Raw genomic sequence first — 17,305 nt, 5'->3', positions numbered from 1 at the left:
TCAATATGACTTGTTTTGATTTTGATGGACAAGTCCCTTTCATTGCACCTGGTCTGTTTTGTTTGGGACTAAGATTGGATTCTACTCTTCCTAAGGAAAATTCCTATTTCTTTACTGAAAGTATAAGTTAAAATTCTTAGTCTCTCATCAGTGTGAAATGGCCCCATGACTTGTATCCCTGCATCTTATTACAACAGTATGTCTGAAGAGGAACATCTATGCATGTGCAAATTTGAGCTTTTGATAGACTTCTTTTATTATAACAGCCATTATTTACAGGTCAATGAGGACTTCAAGGAATTTATGCCAGTTTGTGGTTACTTTTATTAATTCTTTAGTGTGACAAATCCCATTACCCAGGCTGGCCCTAATACTCCAGCTCCTAGGGATCCTGCCACTCAACCTGCCCTTGTTCCCCCAATTCTCCTCTTTTCTGGATCGGGTTTCTGGGCATCCAGATGACTTCAGTGTGGAAAATTTGTGTGTTAGTTTTGTGTTCTTTATAATAAGCGTGACTCAGGATGAAAAAAGACAGTCTGAATCAGAGTTAACAAAACAATAAGAAAATCAATGTGGTTTATTAAAGCCTGTGGAATAGTAAATGCTTTAACAAGTTCCAGTAGTTAATTCCAACCATATAATGATATTCAACCTGAGTTAAGTCAGACCTCGCCCTTCAATCAACTCAGGCAAAGAGTACACATTCACTCCCCACTGACTCATCCGACTGTCAACTCTCAACTTTGACTGAATTCCTTCAGACACACACTCCTGCTTTTTATACTTTCTGATCCTTCACTGTCTCTCTGAACTGTGATTGGCTGCCTTGAAGCCAAGTCTGCTTTGTGCCTCCTTCACACCTAGCACAAGTTTTAAGAGAGCCAGAAATATGCAGCGATCAGGACTAGTGTCCCTGGAAAGGATTTCTGGTGGCACAAACAGCAGCACAATGCTTTGGGAGGTAGTAGCTGTTGTTGTTAGCTGCCCTTATGTCAAGCTCAACTCATGGCAACACCATGGATAAGACACCTCCAAGATCCCCGTCTTCCACTGCACTGCTTAGGTCCTGCAGGCTCAAACCTGAAGACTCTTTCATAGAGTCTAACTATCTGGCATGTGGTCATCCTCTCTTCCTACTGCCTTCCACCTTGCCAAGCACCCAGTGCCTTTTCTAATGATTCATTTTTTCTCCTGATATGGCCAAAGTGCGACAGACTCAATTTAAAAAACATTACTAAGGATTCTATATGGTGTGAGGAGGTCAATTAGGGAGGTGACACCATGAGTTACCACACCGGGTGATACCAACCCTAGTGACGCTGCTATGCCCAGCTACACACCACATGCCTTGCTTCAGTAATGAAGGCTACATGCTTGCATAAATCTTTCCAGCCACCTTTACAGTTGCATATCTATCCTGGTTAGAACTTGCATATATTTTAAGGGGAAAACACATAATTTATATGTGCATACATCCTCCATAACTTAAGGGAGATGTGTATGCTTTGTGCATTTGGAATATCTTCTTAGCAACAACATTCTTTGGAACCCTACACTAAGAATGAGGGGACTGAGCTTTCTTATAACCCTCTAAAGATGAGTCTGCTGCTTCATACATAGTCGGGCAAGGGAAAAGAACAAAGAAGTCCTCTCACATTATGCAAGACTCCAGAGGAAAGGTGGAGGTAAAGCTGCTGTCTCCTTCTCATCTGGGGTAGACATGTAGAGAAGAGGATTATTTCTATGGCTATGGCAAACTTCACCCTGTGGAAGAGGGGGCAAACATGGAGGAAGGTGACAAATCAGGATTTGATGTTGTGGACACCTGTCACTTGAGTCTGAGCCATGACTGAAGAACTTGCTGTGACATTTCTTTTCATATCAGTTCTGTTCCTTTCATCCACACTCTCCCCCCCCCCATCTCCCTAGCTGATTTTCTCTTTTCCGATTAGCATGGTTTTTTTGGTTTTTGGTTTGTTTGTTTGCAGCTTCCAGAGCTAGGCTCAGCATGCTCAACACCATGTCCAAAATTAGAGGGCAGGAAAAAGGACCAGGTTACCCTCAAGCTGAGGCTCTTCTCGCAGAAGCAATGTTGAAGTTTTCAAAAGAACTTGGAGACGAATGCAACTTTGGTAATAGTTTCTTCCAATTTACTCTCACAAAATATAATGGGCACTGTTTATCATGGGATGGACTTCGACAGTGTACTTGCTGGGAAAGTTGTCCCTACTGTCCCACCACCATGCTGGAACCAGGCTAGAGCATCTCTTAATCATACCCTGAGAACCTCTATAAAATGAATAATCATCGCTAGAATCCTTTATAGGAGATACGTATGTGTAAACACTATAGTTATGGTGAGGGGCATCACTAGGGGAATGTAGGGCATGTGGATCACACCAGGTGACACCCTAAGTGGTTATCCTTACTGCTCTCCAAACATTGAAGGCGTTGGATGAGGTGCAACTCAGTGAGTGGAAAAAGGAGCTCACAGTCACTTTCAGCAAGTGAGGCAAGCATCTCCATCTCTGCCCACTGATCCTCAGTGGTCATGGTCATGCCTCCTCTTCCTTCGCCTCCCAGACCTGGAAGGGGATGCTTGGCAGGTGGGAAAGGAGGCAGAGAGGAGGCAAGGTGGCAGAAACATGGAATTGGTGCTCCTCTGCCTTGTGATTTTGTTTCCTGATAAATTAGTCAAATAGAATTTTATTGCTCAATGAATTTTTCAAAATCTTGTATAGCTCTATATTAATGTGAAAGCATTTACTTCAAGATAAAATATCTTACTTATTTTTCAGGCCCAGCTCTAGGGGATGTTGGGGAAGCCATGAGGGAGCTTTCTGAGGTCAAAGATTGTTTGGACATTGAAGTGAAACAGAATTTTATTGATCCTCTTCAAAATCTCCATGACAAAGATCTGAGGGAAATACAGGTATTGCTATAAATATTATTTCACTAAGAGACATGATAAGAGGCATGGATCTCTTTTTTCTTAACATGCCCCAGAAAACACAACTCATGATGCCATGCCTTGACCCACTCTTCAAGCCAATAATGTTAGAAAGGGAAGTAGAAACCCCCAGCTCACTATTGTCCTATTAACCTAGACATTTCAAGGCAATAAAAACAGAACAGCTGCAATGTCATGTGTCTTAGACAATTTTATTAAGGCCAGAAATCTACTCTACTGTTGCTTGGTTTGAATGTTGAACTAGGACACTGGAAGACCAGGGTTTGAATCTGTGCTCACCTGTGAAAACCCACTGGGTGACCTTGGGCAAGTGACAACCTCTCCTGTGCCGAGGATGGCAGTGGCAAACCCACTTCGAAGAAACTTGCCAGGAAAATCCTGTGATAGGTTCACCTTAGGGTCTTCATAAGTCAGAAATGACTTGAAGGCAAATGACACAAACACATAAATTATTGCTTCTATTAACAGTGATTTTTTTCTAAATATATTAATAATGAATTACATTGCTTTGAATGACTTAGGTTTCTCTTCCTTCCCCCTCCATGATATAAAAACAGCAGTAGCAGTAGTAGCAGCAAAAATACACGGAGAAGTATAAAAGGAAATAATAAAACGAATGCTTCAAACTGGCAGCCAGCGGTTCCCATTTCAGAGATTCCATGAATGCAGTCTTGGGTGTCTTACAGACGGGCCTAAGCGGCGCCGTCATTGTGCCAGGAATACGTGCGAGGGGCGGCGCTTCCGGACACGCCTTGCCCCTCACGCGTATTCCGTACGGCAAGATGGCGGCGCCCTATACAGACGGGCGGCGCCATCTTGACGTAACGGACGCACAGCGTCCAGACGTCTAAACCCGGAAGAGCTGTCGCGAGTGCGCGCTTTGGCACTTGCGGCGGCTCTTCCGGGTTGCCGGAAGGAGTGCGATTTCTGCACTCCTTTTTTGCAGCACAGAGGAGTCGCGCGGTTTGGCTGCTGCGGCTCCTCCGTGCTGCAACTGGCAGTGGCCCAAGACCACCCTTTTTGGGCGGTCTGTAACGGGCCTTGGTTTTATTCAAGACTTTAAAAGAACTATCTAAGGGGCCAAACCTATTTTGGCCATAGGATTCAGCACTTTCAATAGCTCTTTTAAAAACTGGAATAAAGTTCAGAATAGAGTACCCACCCCAGCATAGACGCCACAGGTCATCATTGATGTTTATAGGTGTTTCTTCTACAGCAAAATCTGAGAGTTGTGACTTGAGGAAATCTTGAGGCAAGACAAAAGGATGTCTTGTAAGATCAGAGAAACCGTGCAAGAGGGAGTCTAACCTTTCTGTTTAAGGTTTTCATTGGAGTTTAGCCAAAAGTTCAATGAATTTTAATTTGGCCCAAAGGATTTGTGATGAATTTGGAATTATAAAACAACAAAAACAGATACAAAGTATTCTTGGTATCTCAATCCAACACTCAGACCACTACACCATGTTGCATATGGCTTGTCTTTAAAAAGAAAAGTACAGTGTACTCCTAGACAGATATCTCCTATTGCTCAAACCTAAAAGGCATTATGCAGCTGTTGCATCTTTTTTCCTTCCTGGATTATCTCTGGCAAGAAAAAACAAGTTGTTGTACAAGGTGTAGTAAAACGCAGGAGGGCTGCAAATTGAAGTCAACAACATCTGGAGTTCCATGAAACCTCCATAAATGAAACAGCATGATTGCACAGCCAAAACCTTGTCTGGAAGCATGCCTTGTTTTGAAAGGAATTAGCACTATTCTCAGAAGCTTTATTAACAGTTCCGGATACGAATTCATAACATGCATCCCCTTCCCCTTTTATTCCAGCACCACCTGAAAAAATTGGAGGGAAGACGCCTTGACTTTGATTACAAGAAGAAAAGACAAGGCAAGATCCCAGATGATGAACTTCGTCAAGCTCTCGAGAAGTTTGATGAGTCAAAGGAAATTGCTGAATCCAGCATGTTTAATTTGCTAGAGATGGATGTAAGCAAATTATTCTTATACCCTTTGCATATGTTGGGATACTAACATTTCTGTTGCCAGGTTAATGACTTTTTAAATGACTAGCAATAACTTGAGAACCAAGTCTAATATTCTTGTTTCCTAGACTTCATTCTGTGAGAATGCAGAGCTAGCTTTCCAAGGTCAAGCCTTATATAACAGATGGAATTTGAACATACTGCTAGAAAAGTGAGTTTGCATTCCTGGAGTCCCAAAAGCAAAACTTTGCAAAATGTATTGGCTGCCTGCCCTCACTTAGTAAATTATTCTGCTTGCTGTCGCCCTCTATGCAAATAGAAGCATAGAAGATGCCTTTCTGATAATCTTTGGACAGAATGTTGGAGCTGAATCTGAGAGACATGGATTACAAAAGGAATCTTAGCTCAACTATGAATTCTTTGAATAACCTTGAAGTATCACAGCTTATTGGAATCAGATCTAAATCCACACAGTGTGAACAATAGCAACCTGCCTCAGAAGACTATTCAAGGAGATAATGAAATAAGGTGATACTATTACATGCTCTGACTCTGTAGATACTGTAGTGAGTCAAGTTAAAACTACACTGTAATTTACATTGCTTACGAACAAATGAGGACATTTCTTATTAAGTGAGGAAGTATGCCATTAGTAATTTCGTGTACATTTTCTGTTGCCCAAAGCTAAACGTATTCAGTCCACATAATTTTGCATCAGAAAGTGAAATTGGTTTTGAAAGTTTCCTCCAGATCAGTCCAAATTTTGGGGATTTGGTGGGAATTGTAGCTATACTGATCAGAGTTTTTAAAAATATCAATTTGAAAAATATCTAGGATAACTCTTTTCTTTTTCTCCTTAAGTTCTTCTACTGGACACAGTTTTTTATACTCTGTGCAGGGGATGGTGATCTTTTTCTTCTCCTGGGAGTTTATGATACAGGATGGGGTAAAGGTCACACATCTCTATTCCTTCTCTTCGTTCCTTCTGCTATATTTCTGAGTGATTCCACTTATGATGTTTCAAATGAGGAGTGTGACTTTCACCACAGAGGTGTCCCACTGACCTGCTTGCCCTCACTCTATTTCTGGTTACCACACTGAACATTTCTTCTCCTTTCCTCCTTTTTCAAGTTATAGTGCTAGAGCAGTATAACTGTGCATCACTTCAACACAATGACTGTTAAAACAAACTTTTAAAAATAGAAAAGTAGAAACAAAAAATAGAAGCAAAGTGCAAGACTGGAAAAATAGGCACTGGAGGAAATGCATATGCTGAATCCATGTAGGAAATGACAGGGATAATGGAAAACCACACCACATCGTAGCTTAACTACATCGCAGCTGGGGGAAAATAGCATGCAGATTAGGAACCATGCTTAAATCTTCTACTGCCCACAGCAGCAACAACAAAATGACTCAAAATGTGATATATTTAGACACAATTGGATGTTGGAGTGGAAACAGCCATTACAAATGCCCCAACATTTAGCAGGAATATTGGGCAGTCTAGAAGAGCTGTAATGCTGTGTTCAAAGTAATATGAAACTTCACTTATTTCTTTTTGGAACAAATTGGTCCTTCTAGGCTTAAAATGTTCCTTTCCTACTTACCCATGTAGTAAAATTGGCAGAGCCTGGTGTGTTTTTTATCTGTGACAGTGAGAAGCTACTTTCTTGAACTGGGAAGCTCAGCTACCTGTGGGTGGATTTGTTTTGTGGTATTGGATGCTGTCCTGCTGCTTCAAATAGCAAGCTTGTAGGTCATATTTTAAAACTTTAATATAGCTTTATTGAGGTACTGATTTAATATAATGAGATAGGAAATAGTAACTGAGGAACAATGTGATGACAACAGTCGTTTGGGGAATGTGTTTGTGGTGCAGTCAGTGGTTCTCAGTGTGGCAGGACCCTCTGGGGTCGAGGGTTATTTAAGGGTGTGTGTGCAAGACATGGAGGCTCTGATCCCCCCTCTTCCTCTTTCCAATTTTTTCATATATAAAATTTACCTTTTAACTTAAGTTAAATATTGAATTTACTTAAATAAAACAGTTCAATTTCAATGATGTTATTTCCTTATAAAATGTTAAAAGATGAATGCATATGAATGTGTGAATAAAAATACACACATTAAATAAACAAAATATTTTTATTCATATACAATACTGGGGCACAACATCTGCATGTAAAGGGTTGTTCCAAAGGTAAAAAGTTTGAGTGCCGCCGCTATAAGTGATTAAACTAATTGGACTGATTGGAATTGAAGTGTAGATAATCCAGTATGAAAATTTTCTTCAGTTAGATCAATGTGTACGCTCCTTCATGGCAAGTAGTCTCCAGGGTAAAAAGCAGATCTGACCAAGGCAGATTCTATCACAGAGTTCAATCATGGCCTCTCAGCAGGAAGCAAGGGAACCTTCCAAGGACAGTATAGAGGAAAGACTAAGAGGATCCAGCAAGGAAGACATCCAGATTTTCAGGATGGCTGTCAAGGCTAGAGCTGAGTATAGACCCTGCAACTGTTACTGTCCAGAAACAATAAAGCCATGTCCTGTGGGCTTCAGCAAGACATCACTGTAGGTCCTTGTTCAATCTTTGCTTCAGGAGGAACCCTGTCTTCCAGAATAGTCCTCTGCTCCTAAGCAGCTCTTCCATCCCAATGGACAGTCACTTCATCATAGCAAAGCATAGGCATTTCTCTGAAATTTCACTCTCATAGGCTGGGAGGTGGAAGGTTCTGTCTTCTCTTCTGGGTCTCTGTAATCTACTGGTTGTATTTTGCATTTATTTTCTTTACTTTATATATCCCTCTTTTTCCCACCAATATTGACATTCAATGTCTATTAACACCTGAGGAATAACTCATCTTCGTTTAGTGAGCCTATATATGCCACTTGTTCATAGGAACATAAGAAGCATCTTGCTGGACCAGACCAAGGTCCAACTAGTATTTGTTGTAGTAATTATCTGGCATTAGGTGGCCCTCCGGAAAATGGCCAGTGGTAGCCCAGTGAAACACAGTCCGCCTTCTGGCCAGCCGTGGTCAAGAGTTGAAGTGCAACTTATTTGTATTCAGTTCTAACATCCATTTCAGTGTGAACAGGACCTCCTTTATAGCCTCTTCAAGCATCAGAAGGTACGTGCATTAAGAAATCTCTTTGAAGAAGTGTCACAGAGATACTAAAGGAAGGCTTTGCCTTTTCAGATTGAGCAAGTGAGCCAGCTTTCTGCACTTGTACAAGCCCAGCTGGAATATCACAAACAAGCCACACAGATCCTTCAACAAGTTAGTTCCAGGTTGGAAGAGAGGTAAATGCCACAAGTATCTCTATGTGTTGGATGGTGGTGGTGGTGTCAAGCCATAAAAAAAAAACCTGTCCCCTCCCTTCTGATTCACCCACTGAGTCCTGATAATCCCGTTGTTTCATTCCTTTCTCCCTGACTGATCATATTGGTTCTTCACTACCAGTAGCAGCAAGCTGGGTGGAGGCTAGGAGGAACATAATTCCCTTCCCCCCTATCTGGCATTTGGCAGCAATGTCTGCAGTGTTTTACGGCTCACAGTTTATATCAGGGTCCTGTTTCCGTCCTTTTCTTATAGGTCTTAATAGGAATGACAGGAATGAAGATCTGGCTTTTTTTAAGTGAAAGATTTTGTGTATTAATCCTGTCTTATATCATAAGATCTCCAATAATTTAAAATTAAAAATGATATACAGTTGTCCCTCCATATTTGCTAGGGTTAGGGGAACAAGACCCCTGTGAATATGGAAAAACCGCAAATAACAAAAACACTGTTTTTACCTGAGAGGACACCTCTCTAGGAATCTCTAGGTTCTCCAGTGAATCTCTGTGGTCAACATCTGCCAGACATTGACCACATAATTGCGCTGGAGGAGCTACAAATGGTCTTTCAGTGCAACTTTTAGTTAAAGTTGACCATAGAGTAGCACTGGAGGACCTAGACAGTCCTAGAGAGAACATATTAATGAAATCCGTGAATAATCAAATCTGCAAATATCAAAGCCGCAAATATGGAGGGATTACTTTAAATAATTCAAACATTCAAAAATATATGAAAAAACCGAGTCATTTAAATAGTTAAAACAGTCTAATGGTAGAATAATATATAATATACAGTAAAAGGAGGGAGGAGAGTTTTCGATAAAATTATTAACCCCAAAGGCATTAATAAAAGGATGCATTTTAACTTGGTGACAAAATAAAGCCAATGTCTTGTACCAAGGGCATTAAATTCTTCAGTTAGGCTGGGGAAGATGGAGAAGGCCTTTCCCATGACTCTCTTCACCTACTGGTGAAGCATATATAGGGAAAAATACTCCTTCTGATATAAAGATATTTGGGGCTTCCAAACATCATCAGCACATTGAATTCAGTCTGCAGATGTATTGGCAGCCTGTGCAATTCTTTAAAATCAGTGTTAGATGGTTTCTATATGGTGTTTGAGTCAGCAGTTTCTGAGCCATCTCCAGGGGCAGCCTCTTGTACATGATGTTTGCAGTTGGAAGAATTGGAAGAATAGGAGACATGCTGCATGTGCTGATATATGGTCACTTGTTTATTTTCTTATTACTTTAAAAAGCCCAACAGTTTTCAGCCTCTATCAAAACTGATCTTCTTCAGGGGCAACACTTCAAACAGAAATCTCTGGAGTTGTGTAAGACACTCTCCAAAGAATTGGACAAAACTCTAGCAACTTCTATTTTTAATATAGCCACTGAAGAAGACCAATTTTGATAGAAGTTGAAACATGTTGGGCTTTTAAAGTAATAAGAAAATAAAGACAATTGTTATTATTCTTTTCTTATATCCCACTTTTCTCCCAACATAGGAACTCAAAGCAGCTAACAGCAAATTTAAAAACAATCCAAAATTAAAAAGTATAAATATAGAATTTAAAAAAACAAACAATTTAAAAGGTTAAAACAGATATGAGTTAAAATGTAACATGTTAAAAATACAAACCTTAAAATTTAGAATGTACAATATTTAAATCCCAGCCCTTAGCAGCTTGAAAAGGCCTGACAGCATAAGAATGTCTTTACCTGCCGCCAAAAGGATAGCAGGGATGGAGCCAGCTGTCAGCACATGGATCCTGTCTCCTATTTTGCTTTTGTTGAAATACATGCTTATCAGTTCTCTCCTTTGGCTAGTCCGAAAGCTACCAATGTGTTCATGAGGTAGTTGTGGAAGAAAATCTCCTGAACAATTTTGCTAATCTTATCAAGATTATTTGGACTTCTCTGAAGTTAATTTAATGGCCAGAATTCACAGAGGCAGTTATGAATGTGTAAGCTAGAGTTATGCATTCATGCATGGCTCATATTCATAATCCTGATATACTGTGAAGTTTAGGGAATGTGTAGGGACCTTAAAAACCCACACACTCCCATCCCCACTTACTGGGCAACATCCGCTGTTATTGATGGGGATCTGTTCCCCTGTTGATTGGGAAGAGATAACTGATGTTCCCATTCCCCATTGCATGAGAAATCTGTGGCACAATGGGGAATTGTGGACTCCTGCCTGTCACAATGAAGATTGCTCATGGGAGTGTGTGGGAACATCAGTCAGCTGCTTCCTGATCAACAGGGGAATAGACCACTATTAATTGCAATGGCTGTTGCCCAGTGAATGGGGATTGGGGGGTCTGGATGGCAGACACTACTTACCTATGCAACTAAGGGCTTGTCTACATAATTACATTCGAACTGAATAGTCTGTAATCCACCCACATGCAATTAAGACTTCTTGTGGGGGGAACTCTATAAACTCCATTGAAAAAGTGTTTGTGGTTTACTTTTAAATGGAGTATTCACAAGTATCCACAAGGATGTGCATTATTGAATGTGTGGTCATCCATAAAAATGGCTGTGCATTTTTGTCAAAGGGAGGGTGAATAGATGTGAATTTGTGCAGGAAAGTGAAGACAATTGATCACTGATGCGAATGTGTGAAAATCCGCAACAATTCGTATAATACACTAACAGCCCTAAGTATCTGACAGAGAATTCCATCTGAAGAGTCTCACTCTTGTGGGAGAAGACTCCATAGAAACATCACATTATGTTCAGTTTTATTGCTTCATCACAAATAAAAGATGAAAATACAATACAATAAAACAAGATAAAATTTCCATAATAAGTTAAAACATACCATATTGCACTTTAGGAAACAACTGATGGAAACTGGGCAAAATCTCAGCCTAATTTACTCTTAGCTGAATTTAATTAGTGTAGTTACATGCATTATAGAGTAGCAAGCAAGGTTTCACAGAAAAATGCAGTTGCCCAGCAGCTGAAGCAAATCTAATTCAGTAAGCTGACACCTGTTTTCTATATTTTATCTATATTATTTAAGAGAACTTTTTACATTTCTGCAGCACACAAAAAACACAATATATGTGATAGCCCTTACTATGAATCTTAAGGTTGTTGTGGTATGTGGCACTGATGTCCAGGAGGAAAATTCAGTCTCACGTAGCCCCTACAACCACATGGAGAATATTTCAGTGTCAACCCCATTTTCTGGAAGCATCCTTCCTTGGACTACAACTCCCAGAACTTCCATGACCCTCACCCAACATAGACACTATCAGCAGGCTCATGCAATCTGTTCATTGCTTTTATGACAGATGAATTATATTTTTTTAAAATATCCTTTAAAATGGGTACTCAGTTGAGTTTTAGGACCAAAGAGAGTAAAGTTTTTTTGGGGGTTTTTTGAGAGTGTAGACTAAAGTGTACATCCTTCCCTAGTCCTTAAGCCTGGTGTTCTCCATGTGTTTTTAGACAGTGATCCCCTTCATCCTCAGCTAAAGTGGACAATGGTGTGAGATCCTGGGGATTGAAGCTGAACATATTTGGAAGTCACCTCACTGGGGAAGGTTAATCTGCAGTGTAGAAGGGATGCTTAAGAATATCCTGTGCTTAACACTGACTTATTTATTTGAGACATGCCAGTTTGTTCAGAATGTGAAGATAAGTTTTTTTCCCTTGAACTGTTTATGTGCATAAGATTTGCTGACAAACTGGTATCTTACACACTTGCTAATTTTCTGGCAGGATAAAAGAAGCATCAGTTCAGCCCAGGAGAGAATATCAGCCAAAGCCGCGCATGAGCTTGGACTTCAGCAGTGAAAATACTCAACACAATGGAGGGATCAATACCGCCACCACTCCAAAACCCACAAGTAAGAAGAGAAGGCAGGAAAGGGGCTGAGGAATGTATGATAGGAAACACTCTATGAGATTTGTTTTAGATGTTATGTTGGAGGACATCATGATACCAACTGTGTGTCTGTATGCCTTCAAGTCACTTGTCAACTACTGGCAACCCATGAATTGCATAGGGTTTTAGCACAGGTAGTTTTCTAGTTCCTTCCTCTGAAATATAGCCTACAGCACTGGTATTCATTGGCAGTCTCCCAGGGCTGACCCTGCTTAGCTTACACAATCAGATGGAATCTGGTGCCTTTAAGGCACTTAGGCAATTTCAGCTTTTTATATTTTCAGCATGATGCCCAAAGTCTGAATACTTAGATACATTGGAATCACATGTGGGAAACTATTCATTTCATCATGGGAGAACTCATTAAATTCCTATTTTGACATAAGCCAGGAGCTGCTCCTACTGGTGCCTTTTGCATGTCAGTATATTGTATTTACTTAACTCTTGTAATTCTTCCCCATTGCTCCTCCCATGAGCTTTCAGTTTCATGCACACAATTATCTCCATTTTATTCTCACAATAATCATGTAAGTTAATAATACTTGAAGGCTTTGTTATTTACTGGTCATCATAATATGTACAAAACCTTATACCCAGTTTCCACTCACAGCTAGAACAAACCAACAATAAAGATAGACGAGTGCCTTGGGATGATAGCTTCTGAAACACGAATTCTGCTTTCACCTTTTAAATCGGGGTTGACTGAACACACAGAAAATGCGATGGCCCCCACCCCTGAATGCCCTCTATGCATTTAATAGAACATAGAAAAAGAGACCTACATGTACAGAACAGGATACATATTGCCTCTCCCCCAATGTTTAGTTTAGTTTAGTTTAGTTATGTTTACATCTCACCTTGTGTTCAATGAATTCACAGTGGGATAAGAAAGTCTCCTCCTTCCCACTTTACTGAACATGAGTCACTGGCCCCAGTTACCCTATGAGTATCATGGCTCAGTGGAGAGTATAATATGGATCTTGCAAGTTCTAATGCAACCATATAACCACTATATAATCCTGCATATGAATTCTGTTGAGAACATCTGCTGTCTATAGACATAACAAGAAAAAGAGCTGCTCTGCTGACTGAATCCGTCTTATCCAGCAAGGAACTAATACACAGGGTAAAACATAATAGCCAAGCCCTATTTGCTCCTATTAATGGATTTATGATATTTACATAGAACACTGAATAGCACTGTTTTCTGATGTCACGGCATAAGATAATAAAATACCATATTAAAACCCAATAGCATCAAGCAAGAAACCACAGTATAATCTCCAGCAGAGAGATAATAATAAGACCAGTTTTATAGCATGACTAAAAAGGTACAGCCGATAAACTATACACTAAGAGCAAAAACTCTTCACCTGGTGTTGAAATGGCCATAAAAGCATTTAACATGCACCAAACAGAGCTGAATTCCTTCCAACCACAAAGGCATCTTCTGCTTGTTTTGCAAAGAAAAAACAACAACATTGCAAATAGCCTCAGCAAATTATGTTTTTGTGAGATTTTTGGGCTATGTGGCCATGTTCTGGAAGAGTTTATTCCTGATGTTCAGAAAAGGTGCCAGCCACAGATGCCGGTGCAACATTAGGAATAAAGTCTTCCAGAACATGGCCACATAGCCTGAAAATCACACAAAAAATTATGGATTCTTGCCGTGAAAGCCTTCAACTTCACATTAAATTGTTATGCCTTATTATTAAATTGAATTCAGCAAAATTAGTACACTTAATGAACAATATAAATAAAGGGTAGAACTCAGAGACATAGGACCTTATCACACGGGGAAAACCGGGGGGAAATCGGGGGTTTCAACAGCGATTATCCTGTACAAAGCATGATATTGCAATTAGGATTTTCACACACATCATTATTAAACAGGAAATAAACAGTGACAAATCATTTTTGGGATTTCCCCGTGAATGATTTGTTGCTGTTTATTGCCTATTTAACAGCGATGCCATGTGAAAATCTTAATTGCGATATTGCGTTTTGCTGTTTAAACCCCCGATTTTACCTGATTTCCACCATGTGATAAGGTTCACAGCCATGTTAGTCTGGAATATCAGTATGTAAAGGGATCATGTAGCACCTTCTACTGAGAAGTAGACCAAATCTATGAAAGTTTCTGCTCCAGCCTCTTTTGCATAGTTAAGTCTCAAAGGTGCTATAATATCAACAAGGGTTTTTAAAAAGCCACAAGCAAAAAAATATTTTTACAAAGTAACATAGCAGTCCATGCTGTTGTAGTTTGTAGCTATTGTTTGGTACATGCCAAATACTGTCTCTGTCTAACCCCATTTGTGTCTTTCTCTGTAGGTGTTTCCATGGACCAGCCATGCTGTCGAGCTCTGTATGACTTTGATCCAGAAAATGAAGGGGAGCTTGGCTTTAAAGAGGGTGATGTCATTACCCTCACTAACCAGATTGATGAAAACTGGTATGAAGGGATGCTTCATGGCCAGTCGGGCTTCTTTCCTATCAATTATGTGGAAATTCTTGTTCCTTTGCCTCATTAGAATGGCTGAGTCCACATGTCTTGAATCCACATTCCCCCACAAACAAAAGTCATGTGTTAGTACCACTGCTTTTAAAACTACAGAAACAAATCAATAAAATGGCTGCTTGCTCCACATCACAAGTACAAGCTGCAGTGGTGAAACTAGTCATCAGGCCCCACAGACGATATTTGGTTTTGTGTCATTGTGCTGCATAGTGGTGATGTGTGGTATCTTCTCAAGACAGTGGAACCAGGCATGTGGGGTTTCATATTGCTGCCATGGCTGGCTCAGAAATGTTTGCAGTCATGGGAAGGAAAGGTGGTAGTAACCAGTGATGTGTGGTATGGAGGCAATGGGAATGGTTGAGTTATTGAGGAAGATAAAGCATATCACCACTCAAATGCCATTTTAGTTCTCTACAGAATGAGGGAGAAATTATCTTTGGTCATTCCATCTCTCCCTTCCAAAGGATGCAGTTTATGCAAGCCTAGAAATTACTAACCTGCTTTTCGTATCTTATCTCAAAATGACTTGAGTCCTGTATTAGGAGAACCAAGAAAACACATTCTCCAGGTTCTCTGCAAATGAGCCACCACTAATCTGTACATGCTGTTGGCACAGAACCAGCTTTTATGTATTAGATCAGAAGGGTGACAGAAAGTAGGTTGGGATTTACAGGAAGGCCTTGAGTGATTTGCAGTAAATTGCCCAGGGTTTCCGACTTAGCGAAAGCAAGAGTGAAGTGACTTTTACCACCTATATTAGGCTGCTGAAGTGAAGAGAGCTGAAGGTAACCAGGAGAGGACTTCTGTATGAAAGGAGTGTGAGCTCACCTCTTCACACCTCACTTCTGGTACTTTATTCTAAGGCTCAGAATACACTTAGAAGCACCCTGGTTGTTTTCATTTCTAAGGGTATGCATTTTGCACTGGGCTCTGGTTAGTGGATCTTGGGATTCTAGAATGAAATAAAATAGATCAGACAGATCTGGAAGTCTACCCTCCACTGGACTAGGGCCTTTTCAGTATCCAGGCTGCATTTGCAAAGTATCCAAAGATCGGGACAGGCAAAGTAAGTATAGATCCACAGATCCAGCGTGGATGCTCAGAAACTGAAAGTAAAAAGTATATAATGCCAGCAGCAAATATATGAAGCTAGAAGAAGAAAATAAAGAAAAGTGTAACTGTTTTCACTTCATGTAAAGTGTAGGCACAAAATCATTGTAATTTTAAAACACCAAGAGCCCTTGTTCTACATAGTCACGAAAAAGAATAATTATGAAAAGAAAATTACACCATGTATGTTTATTTTCATCTACCTTGTGTTCTTTGAACATCATTTGTGTATATTCTGCCCTCAGTGAGGACTAAATTTAAAAATGAAATCTTTGTGCTGAGCAATTAAGCAACATGTGGCTATATATGCAAAAACATTTGACTTATTTTTCTGTCCGGATTCTCCTATATATATTGGTTTTTTTCCCCATTCCACTTCTTGCATTTTGTGTGTATAGTGATCTGTCTAGCCGATTCACTGTTCTTTTTGGTAACTGCTGTAAGAGCTTGTTTAATTTGAGTTACCCAGGGTTCTGTTTATCTAGAGATACCTGTACAGACTCTTCCTGTGCTGCTTCAGATGTGCCACTACAGTATTGGACCATGTGAAATGAAGGCAATCCTTTTGCTTTTAATGTATGAACTATATAATTGAAAGCACTGATATTTCAAGTAAAAATGCTGACTGACTGGCCAAAATGGCTGTGTGTGTGCTTTTTCTTCTCCTGTATCATTAAGTTTTTTGCCCTTCTTGCAATTTCACACAAAGGGAACACACACACACACACATCCTTAATCTTCACATTATTGTGAAAAGGGAGGGGAAGCACCATTTGTTTAGGCATCATAATCAAATAACTTTATTTTCAACACTGTATGGAACCCTCTCCTGAACACTGTAACCTACTTTACTCTTTCTTCCAAAACCAACCTTGGGTTTCACTGGGGGAGGGACAGATTCTATGGTAGCTCCAAACTTTGGACAAGGATGAAGATTTTTCAGAATACATTACATATTTCACCTAAATGAAACAAAACAGGCAAAGGTTAAGCAACAAAAAGGATGGCATCCCAGAGCGGGAAGAGACCAGAAGGATCATCCAGTCCAATCCATTGCCATGAGGGAATATAAAATCAAAGCATTCCCAACAGATGGCCATCCAACTACTGTATTCCACTGTCAAATAGCATTTATTGTCAGGAAGTTCTTCCTAATGTTTAGGCATAATCTCTTTTCCTGTAGTTTGAATATATTGCTCCATGTTCTAGTGCCTGGGACAGCAGAAAACAAGCTTGCTCTATCCTTAATATGACATCCTTTCAAATATTTAAACATGGCTATCATATCACCTCTTAACCTTCTCTTCTCCAGGCTAACCATCCCCAGCTCCCTAAGTCTCACCTCATAAGGCATGGTTTCCAGACCTTTCACCATTTTGTTCAACAACCTCTGGACACGATCCAGCGTGTCAACATCCTTCTTGAATTGTGGTGCCCAGAACTGGACAAAGTATCCCAGGTGAGGTCTGACCATTATTAA

General features: G+C 40.1%; 1 protein-coding gene across 2 annotated transcripts in view; it reads left to right on the top strand.

Moving 5' to 3' along the window:
* LOC149323573 (endophilin-A1) overlaps positions 1-16,453 on the top strand; it is a 127,515-nt gene extending 111,062 nt beyond the window's left edge. For both annotated transcript variants that reach the window (XM_089489402.1, XM_089489412.1), the window contains exons 4-9: positions 1,989-2,132; positions 2,799-2,932; positions 4,796-4,954; positions 8,152-8,255; positions 12,032-12,159; positions 14,529-16,453. In XM_089489402.1, the coding sequence (XP_089345528.1) occupies positions 1,989-2,132; positions 2,799-2,932; positions 4,796-4,954; positions 8,152-8,255; positions 12,032-12,159; positions 14,529-14,728 (869 nt within the window). In that variant the 3' untranslated portion in view covers positions 14,729-16,453. The remainder of the gene's footprint in view (positions 1-1,988; positions 2,133-2,798; positions 2,933-4,795; positions 4,955-8,151; positions 8,256-12,031; positions 12,160-14,528) is intronic.
* Positions 16,454-17,305: the final 852 nt, after the last annotated feature.

The sequence above is a fragment of the Sceloporus occidentalis genome, unplaced genomic scaffold (assembly GCF_023333645.1).
Source record: "Sceloporus occidentalis isolate IW3139 unplaced genomic scaffold, rSceOcc1.0.p SCAF_1, whole genome shotgun sequence".
Classification (NCBI taxonomy): Eukaryota; Metazoa; Chordata; class Lepidosauria; order Squamata; family Phrynosomatidae; genus Sceloporus; species Sceloporus occidentalis.
Note: the sequence above shows the minus strand (reverse complement) of the source record. Positions and strands in the feature narration are given on the sequence as shown.